The 13,712-nt window shown below is 42.6% G+C and overlaps 1 protein-coding gene across 1 annotated transcript; it reads left to right on the top strand.

Moving 5' to 3' along the window:
* Positions 1-1,973: 1,973 nt before the first annotated feature.
* On the top strand, positions 1,974-9,752 carry LOC110491395 (monocarboxylate transporter 12-B-like; the record flags this gene model as incomplete). Its single annotated transcript, XM_021564804.2, has 5 exons — positions 1,974-2,106; positions 5,349-5,492; positions 6,914-7,508; positions 8,290-8,549; positions 9,300-9,752. Coding segments are annotated over 5 exons (1,368 nt in total), but the record flags the coding sequence as incomplete, so codon positions are not given.
* Between the last annotated feature and the right edge of the window lie 3,960 nt (positions 9,753-13,712).

Raw genomic sequence — 13,712 nt, 5'->3', positions numbered from 1 at the left:
ACTAAAGTGACAAGAGGTATCTTCTGCCATCACACTCTCCAGTTCAGGTTACACTGGGTGCCTAGTAAACAACCTGCAGGTCAGTAGAAAGTCTTCAGTATAGGACTACAGTGAAGCACTACAGACCCTGACTGAGGATGGTTGTGTTTGAACATTTCCTCTAAAATGTAGTTTCAAGGTTTCACAATGTTTCAAGTTTTGTTACCGAGTGTACCCTCTAGAGTCTAACCCTGTCTAAGCTGGGGGAGGAGGGTTCTAAGCTAACATATGGAATTATTTTAAGATGGTCATACCAAAGATCATTTAGCTATTTGATTTTGAATTTTAAAACCCCTTAAGGTATAAAAACAAATATACAAAAAGTATTGAATTAAACATTGAATTTGGCATTTCTGCTATTAACCAATATAAACAAACCCATTGAATAACAGATTCACTACATGGACATTTGTTCTGAAGTGTCTGCCTTATATCTGAGAGATATAAGAATGAGAGGACTGATTTTCAGGATGTTTCATGGACTGAAAAACACGCTCTAGCTCTGCAACCTTTAATTGCAGATGCTGAAGGGCAATATTGGCGGATGCAGTGGATTGAGATGCAGCAAAAAAACACATATCTCTAGTTAAACAGATGGATTTTGATGGGGACATGTTGTATTATGTTAATTGGATTTTTTCGGGAGCGCGACCATTATAGGCCAAGGGTTAAATGGGATTTAATGAATTGCATTACTGAAAAAACTAGTTCAGTCAGGTTGCCTGTTGGGTGAGGGATAAAGAAGGAGATTATAGTCTCACATTTCCATCATGCAATCCTTTGTGTAGAATAGAATTAGAAAACAATCAAACAGGGAAGAGCACGTTTGTCCCTCCAACATTATTCAATAATTTGTAAACTGATTTTGCCGGCTCAGATTGTCACCTTGAGCTTTTACCCTATTGCACGTTGTGACTCTGCCAGATATAATCTAAAGTAGTAATTGGTCAGAATTGGAAGGAATGGGGAAAATTCCACCAAGGGTTTGAAAGTAACCCAAGGTAATAAATCTAGGCAGTGAACTCCTGTTCCTCTGCTTTCTCGATATGCATCAGTGATCCTGAGATTCTTTTAGGTCTAGTGAGTGAGTTTAAACCCCTAAAACAGCTGTAGCAGACAGGGTGCGTACACGTTTTTGTGTGTGCGTGTGTGAGGAAACAGCAGGCTGACGGAGGCCTGCAGTGCGATAGGGGCCTGCCGTGCGATAGGTCCCCCATGTGTGTTCTCTGGCCAGTGCTGGAGAGGACATGAAAATCAGATGGCCGTCACATTCACAGTGAGTGATTTGTCTCTTATCGTCTGCGTGGTGCTAGTCCTGGACAGTTTGTACAGGTGCAGCCTTGCTGCAGACTCGGACGGAGGAGCTTGTGGCTCATTAACCCCCAAGCAGGCGTTCTTCCCACACGTCCCAGGCTTTTTACAGCTCTCCCCTCAGCTCCATGATTACACAATTCATTACAATTGCATCACTCCCTCTGACCACTCAGGTCATCACCATGTCTAGCTGGAGAAGAGTAATTACATAATTGAAGAAACCTCAGTGTGTTCCGAGAACATGTGCTGTATACACTCAGAAGTGTGTGTGTGTGTGTGTACCACAGGAGGTTGGTGGCACCTTAATTGGGGAGGACAGACTAGTGGTAATGAATGTGGCAGAATCAGTGGAATGGTATCAAATACATGAAACGCATGGTTTACAGGTGTTTGATGCCATTCCCTTTTCTCCGTTATGGCCATTATTATGAGCCGTTCTCTCCAGCAGTCTCCAATGGTGTGTGTGTGTGTGTGTGTGTGTGTGTGTGTGTGTGTGTGTGTGTGTGTGTGTGTGTGTGTGTGCAACGTTGTATCATGTCAAATTTGAGTCAAAACAAACCACTAGGAAAAATATACCTATTTGAAATGTGCAAGATGGTTGTTATTTGTCATGATTTTGTTTCATCTTGAGCCTTTTCTTCTGTTCCAGATGCATCTCCATCTTCTTTGTGGAGTTTCAGATGCACTTTGGAGTGGACTATTCAGGGACAGCCTGGATCCACAGTCTGGTGGACTGCACCACTATGCTGTGTGGTAAGTCATCATGGCCCTCAGTCAAGTGCTGCTTCAGCAACAGTGATCTGGCTTCACGCTGGGCCTGGCATTGGCTTGCTCAATGCCCAGGGTAGTGATAAAATGAATTTGGTTCATTGGATGTAAACATAAAAGCTGTTAAAGGACTAAGGAGAAGTTAACTCAGTTTGACAACTAAAACAACTAGGTGTGATATTTGGTGCATCATTTCACTTCCAATTAGGACGCATGATCAATCAATCAAATGTATTTATAAAGCCCTTATTATATCAGCTGATGTCACAAAGTGCTGTACAGAAACCCAGCCTAAAACCCCAAAGAGCAAGCAATGCAGTCATAGAAGCGCGGTGGCTAGGAAAAACTCCCTAGAAAGGCCAAAACCTAGGAAGAAAACTAGAGAGGAACCAGGCTACGAGGGGTGGCCAGTCCTCTGCTGGCTGTGCCGGGTGGAGATTATAACAGAACATGGCCAAGATGTTAAAATGTTCATAGATGACCAGCAGGGTCAAATAATAATAATCACAGTGGTTGTAGAGTGTGTAACAGGTCAGCACCTCAGGAGTAAATGTCAGTTGGCTTTTCATAGCCGATCACTCAGAGTATCTCTACCGCTCCTGTTGTAGTCAACTCTAGAGAGTTGAAAACAGTAGGTCCGGGACAAGGTAGCACGTCCGGTGAACAGGTCAGGGTTCCATAGCCGCAGGCAGAACAGTTGAAACTGGAGCAGCAGTACGACCAGGTGTATTGGGGACAGCAAGGAGTCATCAGGCAGGCCAGGTTGTCCTGAGGCATGGTCCTAGGGCTCAGGTCCTCCGAGAGAAACAGAGAGAGAGAGAGAGAGAGAGAGAGAGAGAGAGAGAGAGAGAGAGAGAGAGAGAGAGAGAGAAAGGAGAAAAAGAGAGAGAATTAAAGAGAGCATACTTAATTTCACACAGGACACTGGATAAGACAGGAGAAATACTCCAGATATAAGACTGAAGACAATGTCATGTAAATGTGCTTTTTACAATCACACAGCAAAGTTACGGTATGCTTCAGTTGATAAAGTCTCAAGCCGCTGACTGGCAGTGTGTAACTCAGTCAACCCATCGGTCAGTTTTTGCTGCTTCTCTTAGATTGGGATCTTTAACCCCTCTTACATAGGAAAGTATGAATGTTTTGGCTATTTTAGTTAGTCTCACCCAACTCTCCAGGATACACTGCTTTCTCTCATCTCCACCATGGAGATCTTCCTTGGATCTTTTGGACATGTTGATTGCCCTTTAATTTAAAAACCTTTTTGGTTGAAGACATAGCATTGTTTCTTGTTAGTTTGTACACATTAGTGCAGTAGTATTTAAGAACAAAGTACTGACAACCCCTTGTCTGACTAAAGTAGACAGAGAGAGGAGGTTGCTTCTTTCCCTGTCGATTTAGCTCTTGAGAGAACAATGTTAGCAACACACAGACGTTAGCGACACACAGAGAACATCTTGAAATACCAAAACAGTGTTACAACCCTATGACCCCAACACATACGGAGTTTGTTTATTTTGCTTGCACCCAGTGAAATGTGATACTATGATAGAGACGGTAAAGGCATGTAAAAATAGACCTTTATGCTGACTCGTGTCAGCCATTATCAAGACTGACTTAGGTAACATGTTTAGGCAGGCGTATGCCAAGGCTAGTCAGCATGGGTCACAGAGGACTGCTGCGGATCACAAACCCCTCTCATGGGCTTGTATTAACTCACAGTATCAATGGTCCAAAGTGACACACATTTTAGTAAATGTTAACTTGCAACTATTTAATATGTGTTGAAATTAGCAGTGGGGTATCTTTTTGGAGCTGAACTTTTTGCTGAATTGGTGTTACTCCCTCTGTTCCTGAATCTGCATGTGTTTGTTCATGTCGAGGTGTGAGAGCTGTGGTAAAAGTCAAGAACTGGTTTGTCCTCATATTACCCCCTGCGCAATGACACATAAGCTTTTCAGTTATCAACCTGGATGTGTATTTTCCCCCTGCTCTTTTTTACTCAGCATATGACTCATCATATTTGTCAAATCAGAGTACAAGATGTACTTGGCATTGTACACCAACCACAAATCAATCATGATACACCTGTCTTTGGCAGAGGTAAAACAACTAAGAACATACTGTACTGAGTTTTGTAAGACTGTGTTCCGGAAACTATGTGCTCGGATCCAGTAACTCTAGTTGTATGAAACATTATATTCACAGTTTGCAATGTGACAATTTGAATAAGAGCGTTCAGAGTTAAATCCATGACTCCTCCTCATTAATTACCCTACTGCTCAAAAAACCCATAAATGTGAAAACACAGAGTTTTAGCCCGAGCCTGATACTCTGAGAATTGATTAGGGCAGCCGGGACTTGGTTTAGGCTTCCACAACCTTGTAGACGATGTGGCAGTTGCCGTGGTGAAACAGAAAGAGAACGTGCATCTGTAGCCTATCCTTTTCTCTGCTCTGATAGACAACATGCAACTCTCTCCATCCTTGCACTTTAACATTTATCTCAAATTATTTAATATGCCTTTTAGTTGTATTTTTTTCTTATAGGATTGTTCTGGTATGTAACATTATTTGCGGTTGAATAGGATAGAATAGAGACGGTAAAGGCACGTTGTTGGCGGTAGAATGCTGGCCTATAGAGCGCAGACGGGAACGCATCTGCGGTTTGATAAACAGACAGTAGCCCATTTAAGCCACCACATTGAAAACCAACTGAAATCTGTTCGGGAACATTAATATTGTCGATATAGTCTACCCTAACCAATGCATACAGTATATGCATAATAATGCAGTCCACAGTCAAAAATGATAGGCCTGCTAGAGTTTGTTTCACTAGCCTAAACCAATTATTTACCAAATTATTCAAAGACCTCTTAAAAGTGTGCTTTTATGTTTTGTTGCCGTGCGTAATATGCGGTAGGGCAATATATTGTACAAACGTTACGGCACAATCATGTTTTGTAATTTAGGCTTGGGCTCATAAAATATGTTTTTTATGTAGGGCTCTGGTAGGGTCTCATAAAATATTTTTAATGTAGGGCTCTGGTAGGGTCGGGCTTGAATTGTCCGACCAGATCAAAGCTCTTTGCCTATAGCATTTTTTTATTCTCATGCGTTCCGGTACCTCAGAGCCACCAAGCTATCCCCTCTCACGAGCACTGACTGTACTACTGTAGTGCAGCAGACAATCCCATATTAACATGTGTACTTTGTTGTGATTGACAGCTCCTCTAGGCAGCTTCATTGGGAACCGTCTGTCGTGCCGCATCGCTGTGATCCTTGGTGGCTTTCTGTCCTCCATCGGCCTGGTCCTCAGCTCTTTCGCTACCAGCCTGGAGTACCTGTACCTCACCCTGGGGGTCCTCACAGGTGGGTCCCCCCCAATGACTGTACAGTGCATTCGGAAAGTATTCAGACCCCTTGAGTTTTTCCATGGTACAGTCTTATTCTAAAATGTATCAAATATTTTTTTCCCCTCATCAGTCTACACACAATACCTCATAATGACAAAGCAAACATTTTTTTTTTTGTGTGTGTGTGTGTGTGTGTGCGTGCAAATGTATAATTTGAAAAAAACTGAAATATCACATTTACATAAGTATTCAGATCCATTACTCAGTACTTTGTTGAAGCACCTTTGGCAGCGATTACAGCCTCGAGTCTTCTTGGGTATGACACCACAAGCTTGGCACACCTGTATTTGGGGAGTTTCTCCCATTCCTTTCTGCAGATCCTCTCAAGCTCTGTCAGGTTGGATGGGGAATGTCGCTGCACAGCTATTTTCAGGTCTCTCCAGAGATGTTCATCCGGGCTCTGGCTGGGTCACTCAAGGACATTCAGAGACTTGTCCCGAAGCCAGTCCTGCATTGTCTTGGCTGTGTGCTTAGGGTCGTTGTACTGTTGGAAGGAGCAAGTTTTCATCTAGGATCTCTCTGTTCTTTGCTCCGTTCATCTTTCCCTTGATCCTGACTAGTCTCCCAGTCCCTGCCACTGAAAAACATCCCCACAGCATGATGCTGCCACCACCATACTTCACCATAGGGATGGTATTGGCCAGGTGATGAGCGGTGCCTGGTTTCCTTCAGATGTGAAGCTTGGCAATGAGGCCAAAGACTTCAATCTTGATTTCATCAGACCGGAGAATCTTGTTTCTAATGGTTAGAGAGTCCATTAGGTGCCTTTTGGCAAACTCCAAAAGTTTGGCCAGCTCTAGAAAGAGTCTTGGTGGTTCCAAACTTCTTCCATTTAAGAATGATGTAGGCCACTGTTTTGTTGGGGACCTTCAATGCTGCAGACATTTTTTGGCACCCTTCCCCAGATATGTGTCTTATTTAATCAATTTTAGAATAAGGCTGTAATGTAACAAAATGTGGAAAATGTGAAGGGGTCTGAATACTTTTCCGAATGCCCTATATATATATATATATATATATATATATATATATATATATATGAATGGACAAAGCCATCAAACATGTGACACCATTAATTCCTATGTGAAGACTCAATAGCTCATTTGAAGCCAAGGAAGTCGGTTGAGATGGCGTCTCACGTAGGAGATTTCTGTGGACACAACATGCACAGTTTGAGCTAATCCAGGAAGTGATGTTGCAGGCTAGCTCAGTGCTGTCCCCTTTATGGCACTTTAAATCCAATGTATTATTATTATTATTATTATTATCATTAGGGCCCCTATACATCATGCAAATAATGTAATTCAGGGACAAAAGGAATGCCCTAGTATGTCTCATAGAAAAACAACAAAAACCTTATCGTCTTTGAATTTACAGGTATTGGATTTGCCCTCTGCTACACCCCTGCCATAGCCATGGTGGGCTCATATTTCTGTGAAAGGAAAGCCCTGGCGTACGGGATCGCCATGTCAGGCAGTGGCATCGGGACCTTCATCCTGGCCCCTGCCGTCCAGATACTCATAGAGCACTACTCATGGCGTGGGGCCCTGCTCATCCTAGGGGGTGTTGTTGCCAACCTGTGTGTTTGTGGGGCATTACTGCGCCCTATCACTCTGAAAGAAGAAGAGGAGGCTCATGGTCCAATCCCATTGGACACCGAGTGTGGATATGGGGTGAAAGCTCCGGTGGTTAGCATGTTAGAGGAATCACTGGCGATCAACAACAACAACAGCCACCGCTGCTTCTGTTTCCAGTCCATGCAGGAGTACTGCTTCCTGCTCATGCCTGACTTCCTGATGCTGGCAGTGAGCTTCTTGTTCCTAGCCAGTGGCTGCAGTCTGCCCTTCGTTTACCTGGTTCCGTATGCACTGGACGTGGGTGTGACCCACCACCAGGCCGCCTTCCTCATGTCCATCCTGGGGGTCATTGACATCGTGGGGAACATCACCTTCGGCTGGCTCGTAGACAGGAGGTAAGCCAAAGTTTTAAAGATGTTGTTCCATTGAGTATGCCAACACAATATAGGTATTTTCATTCCACGAATCACCCTTGCTCTTTAATAGGCCGGCATTCCTTTATTCGGACCAGAAGACAGGTTCAAAACATACCTTTATTAGGCCTGGAAGACAGGTTCAAAACGTACCTTTATTAGGACCGGAAGACAGGTTCAAAATGTACCTTTATTAGGACCGGAAGACAGGTTCAACCTTATTTGGACCGGAAGACAGGTTCAAAACGTACCTTTATTAGGACCGGAAGACAGGTTCAAAATGTACCTTTATTAGGACCGGAAGACAGGTTCAACCTTATTTGGACCGGAAGACAGGTTCAACCTTTATTTGGATCGGAAGACAGGTTCAAAACTTACCTTTATTAGGAACGGAAGACAGGTTCAAAATGTACCTTAATTTGTTGCGTTGTCTCTTTCTTTAGGTCTTTGTGTGAAAATGAGAAGCTATGCATTAACATAGATATGGGTCCAGCCTTTTCTTATCCAGTAAAGATTCATATTCAGAGTGTTTAACAGTCACATGTAGAGTTTTCAGTCATTTCTTGTAATCTCACCTTTTAGTGAACTGTTTGTCACCCAGTTTTACTCTAACGAAATGGAGCTGTTACCCAATTGTATCTTGAAGATAAAGCTGGTTTCCTCTGACAAGCCATTGGATGTTAAGCCGCCAATCGTTCAGATGGTCAACATGAAAAATCGGTGTTTTCAGACTGATTGTGTTCACTGTTTTTCTCACCCCCAGGTGCCTGAAGAAGTATCATAATGTGTGCTACATGATAGCAGTGGGCATGGAGGGGGTGTGCTGCCTCTTCATCCCTCTCCTGCGGACGTTCGCCCTGCTGGTGCCTTTCTCTGTGTTTTATGGGTACTTTGATGGCGCCTACGTTGCCCTCATACCTGTGGTGACCTCGGACATTGTGGGGACACATAACCTCTCCTCCGCCCTAGGGATTGTCTACTTCCTACATGCCATTCCTTACCTGCTCAGCCCTCCAATAGGAGGTAAGTACTAACCAATCGTAGAACAGGTGGTGTACAAAAGAGATAGCGGTAAATGTCTCCACGTTGTTTGCTGATCGCAAAAGTGGTCTTTATGAAAGCTCTTAGTGGTACAAGACCACATTTGCAAGTTGTAAACAATTAGTAGACATTTAACTTCTTTCTGGACCTCCCATATACTCCCTCTGATCAAGTAGAGTAAGCCTGCTGGTCTCTTTGAACAAATTCAACAGAAAACAATCTCACTTACCTTATGTAATTCTAAAGTGACCCAATTATTCAGTCCTGATTCTGAAATGATTTGTAGTTGCTGACTAAACCTATTCCTGGACTAAAAATCTATTTCAATGGAGAACTTCCATCTGTGTCTGGGAAACTGGCCTGAAGAGTACACCATTGATGTTTCATTGGTCAATTAATGACCAATGTTGCAAAAGTTTACCTTTGGATGATAATGTTTTGTCAAGGATGTATCTTGGTATGAACAATACCCCATCAATGCTTGATTGGTCAATTAATGACAAAAGTTGCAAATGTTCACGTGACGTTACTTTGAAAATATTGTTTCATAAGTGCAGCAATAGTTTGTTAAATTACCCACCAGTGTACGTTTACTGAATAAAATGATTAATTATGAATGTATTAACACATGCATTAGTCAGGAAGTCCACAAGACATGCGTTTTTTTTCTTCCATCAAGTGAAAGCCAAAGTCAATGTTCATACCTCATTCCTCCTCCTCCTCGCTCTGCAGGCTGGCTGGTTGACACCACAGGCACCTACACGGCCACCTTCTTCCTCAGTGGCTTTGCCCTCATCTCCAGCTCCCTGGTCATCAGCACGGTGACGGGGATACGCCACTGTCGCAGGACCCAAAAGCACAGAACCAAAAATAAAAACACAGACCCCAAACAGGAGCCTTGCCGATCAGACTTCTACACAGCCTCAAGTAAAGATGTGAACCCTTCAGTCAACACAGCAAATTCTTAACATTGGACGCTTTTGTGTAATTATGCATTTGTTTTGTTAGAATATCAAAGCACATTGAAGATTATGAGAAACGGTCATCAACTGGTACACATAATCTAGCGTGATAGTTCAGAATTGGGAATGACTTCCCTCAGATGCTAAATGGACACTAAATGGAAGGTACAGTGCCTTGCGAAAGTATTCGGCCCCCTTGAACTTTGCGACCCTTTGCCACATTTCAGGCTTCAAACATAAAGATATAAAACTGTATTTTTTTGTGAAGAATCAACAAGTGGGACACAATCATGAAGTGGAACGACATTTATTGGATATTTCAAACTTTTTTAACAAATCCAAAACTGAAAAATTGGGCGTGCAAAATTATTCAGCTCCCTTAAGTTAATACTTTGTAGCGCCACCTTTTGCTGCGATTACAGCTGTAAGTCGCTTGGGGTATGTCTCTATCAGTTTTGCACATCGAGAGACTGAATTTTTTCCCCATTCCTCCTTGCAAAACAGCTCGAGCTCAGTGAGGTTGGATGGAGAGCATTTGTGAACAGCAGTTTTCAGTTCTTTCCACAGATTCTCGATTGGATTCAGGTCTGGACTTTGACTTGGCCATTCTAACACCTGGATATGTTTATTTTTGAACCATTCCATTGTAGATTTTGCTTTATGTTTTGGATCATTGTCTTGTTGGAAGACAAATCTTCGTCCCAGTCTCAGGTCTTTTGCAGACTCCATCAGGTTTTCTTCCAGAATGGTCCTGTATTTGGCCCCATCCATCTTCCCATCAATTTTAACCATCTTCCCTGTCCCTGCTGAAGAAAAGCAGGCCCAAACCATGATGCTGCCACCACCATGTTTGACAGTGGGGATGGTGTGTTCAGCTGTGTTGCTTTTACGCCAAACATAACGTTTTGCATTGTTGCCAAAAAGTTCAATTTTGGTTTCATCTGACCAGAGCACCTTCTTCCACATGTTTGGTGTGTCTCCCAGGTGGCTTGTGGCAAACTTTAAACAACACTTTTTATGGATATCTTTAAGAAATGGCTTTCTTCTTGCCACTCTTCCATAAAGGCCAGATTTGTGCAATATACGACTGATTGTTGTCCTATGGACAGAGTCTCCCACCTCAGCTGTAGATCTCTGCAGTTCATCCAGAGTGATCATGGGCCTCTTGGCTGCGTCTCTGATCAGTCTTCTCCTTGTATGAGCTGAAAGTTTAGAGGGACGGCCAGGTCTTGGTAGATTTGCAGTGGTCTGATACTCCTTCCATTTCAATATTATCGCTTGCACAGTGCTCCCTGGGATGTTTAAAGCTTGGGAAATCTTTTTGTATCCAAATCCGGCTTTAAACTTCTTCACAACAGTATCTCGGACCTGCCTGGTGTGTTCCTTGTTCTTCATGATGCTCTCTGCGCTTTAACGGACCTCTGAGACTATCACAGTGCAGGTGCATTTATACGGACACTTGATTACACACAGGTGGATTGTATTTATCATCATTAGTCATTTAAGTCAACATTGGATCATTCAGTGATCCTCACTGAACTTCTGGAGAGAGTTTGCTGCACTGAAAGTAAAGGGGGCTGAATAATTTTGCACGCCCAATTTTTCAGTTTTTGATTTGTTAAAAAAGTTTGAAATATCCAATAAATGTCGTTCCACTTCATGATTGTGTCCCACTTGTTGTTGATTCTTCACAAAAAAATACAGTTTTATATCTTTATGTTTGAAGCCTGAAATGTGGCAAAAAGTCGCAAAGTTCAAGGGGGCCGAATACTTTCGCAAGGCACTGTAAATACAGTAATTCTGCCGTAACCAGATAAACTTTAGCCAAAATATGGACTTTAAATAATCTCTCTATCATGCCTGTGATGCTATTGCACATTTTATGTGCCTTTCTTTTTCAGGGTTGACATGATTGCCAATTAAAATTGAACTAAGGAAGTTGATCAATTTTAATATCACTGAAGATTATGACAGGGTTATAGTGCCTTTCTGTAATAGATTAATTCTGAAGTGGACAGTCTTCATGTTTTTTCGTAATACCTTATTTTGACAAGAGAGGGCAGTCATGATCCAAGGCCAGTGTGGGATGGCTCCTTTGTAAAAGTCTATTCACAGCTGAAGGCCGTTTTTTTTTTCTTGAGCAGATGGTCAGGGAAGACCAAAGAGATATAGTATTTGAGTCAAACAGAATCATTTCGAACCTTGATTACAATACAAATGATTACACAAATACATATGCCACTCTATGCGTGGGAATACTTGGGAATAGATTTAATCAATTAAAATGACTTTCAGCTGATTTTCTGGTGATTTTACAGTATTTTATGTCCAACAACATTTTTTTTTTAAACATTGTATATATACAGTACCATTAAAAAGTTTGGACACACCTACTCATTCAAGGGTTTTTCTTTATTTTGACAATTTTCTACATTGTAAAATAATTTTGAAGACATCAAATATATGAAATAACACATACATCATGTAGTAACCAAAAAAAGTGATAAGCAAATCAAAATATATTTTATATTTGAGATTCTTCAAAGTAGCCACCCTTTGCCTTGATGACAGCTTTGCACACTCCTGGCATTCTCTCAACCAGTTTCACCAGGAATTATTTTTCCAACAGTCTTGAAGGAGTTCCCAAATATGTTGCGCACTTGTTGGCTGCTTTCAACTCATCCCAAACAATTTCAATTGGGTTGAGGTCGGGTGATTGTGGAGGCCAGGTCATCTGATGCAGCACTACATCACTCTCCTTCTTGGTCAAATAGCCCTTACACAGCCTGGAGGTGTGTTGGGTCATTGTTCTGTTGAAAAACAAATGCCAACCAGATGGGATGGCGTATCACTGCAGAATACTGTTGTAGCCATGCTGGTTAAGTGTGCCTTGAATCCTAAATGAATCACAGACAGTGTCACCAGCAAATCACCACCACACCACATCACACCTCCTCCTCCATGCTTCACGGTGAGAACCACACATGCAGAGATTATCCATTCACCTACTCTGCGTCTCACAAATACATGGTGGTTGGAAACAAAAATCTCTAATTTGGACTCATTAGACCAAAGGATAGATTTCCACTGGGGTAATATCCATTGCTCGAGTTTCTTGGCCCAAGCAAGTCTCTTCTTCTTATTGGTGTCCTTTAGTAGTGGTTTCTTTGCAGCAATTTGACCATGAAGGCCTGCTACACACAGTCTCCTCTGAACAGTTGATGTTGAGACGTGTCTGTTACTTGAACTCTGTGAAGCATTTATTTGGGCTGCAGTTTCTGTGGCTGATAACTCTAATGAACTGCGGCAGAGGTAACTCTGGGTCTTCCTTTCCCTTGGCGGTCCTTATGAGAGCCAGTTTCATCAAAGCGCTTGATGCTTTTTCGACTGCACTTGAAGGAACTTTAAAAGTTCTTGAAATTTTCCGGATTGACTGACCTTCATGTCTTAAAGTTAGGATGGACAGTGATTTCTCTTTGCTTATTTGAGCTGTTCTTGCCGTAATATGGACTTGGTCTTTACCAAATAGGGCTATTTTTTGAGGGTGCAGCCCCCTATCCACATCGACGGGACAGTAGTGGAGAAGGTGGAAAGTTTAAGTTCCTCGGCGTACACATCACGGCCAAACTGAAATGGTCCACCCACACAGACAGCATGGTGAAGAAGGTGCAGCAGCGCCTCTTCAACCTCAGGAGGCAGAAGAAATTTGGCTTGTCACCAAAAACACTCACAAACCTTTACAGATGCACAATCGAGAGCATCCTGTCGGGCTGTATCACCGCCTGGTACGGCAACTGCTCCGCCCATAACCGTAAAGCTCTCCAGAGGGTAGTGAGGTCTGCACAACACATCACCAGGGGCAAACTACCGGTCTTCCAGGACACCTACACCACCCGATCTCACAGGAAGGCCAAAAAGATCATCAAGGACAACAACCACCCGAGCCACTGCCTGTTCACCCCGCTATCATCCAGAATACGAGGTCAGTACAGGTGCATCAAAGCGGGGACCGGAAGACTGAAAAAAATCTTCTATCTCAAGGCCATCACACTGTTAAGCAGCCATCACTAACATTAAGTGGCTGCTGCCAACATACTGTCTCATCTCAAGCCACTTTAATAATGAGAAATTTATGTAATAAATGTATCTCTAGCCACTTTAAACAATGCCACTTAATATAATG

This window comes from Oncorhynchus mykiss, chromosome 16, assembly GCF_013265735.2.
Source record: "Oncorhynchus mykiss isolate Arlee chromosome 16, USDA_OmykA_1.1, whole genome shotgun sequence".
NCBI lineage: Eukaryota > Metazoa > Chordata > Actinopteri > Salmoniformes > Salmonidae > Oncorhynchus > Oncorhynchus mykiss.
Note: the sequence above shows the minus strand (reverse complement) of the source record. Positions and strands in the feature narration are given on the sequence as shown.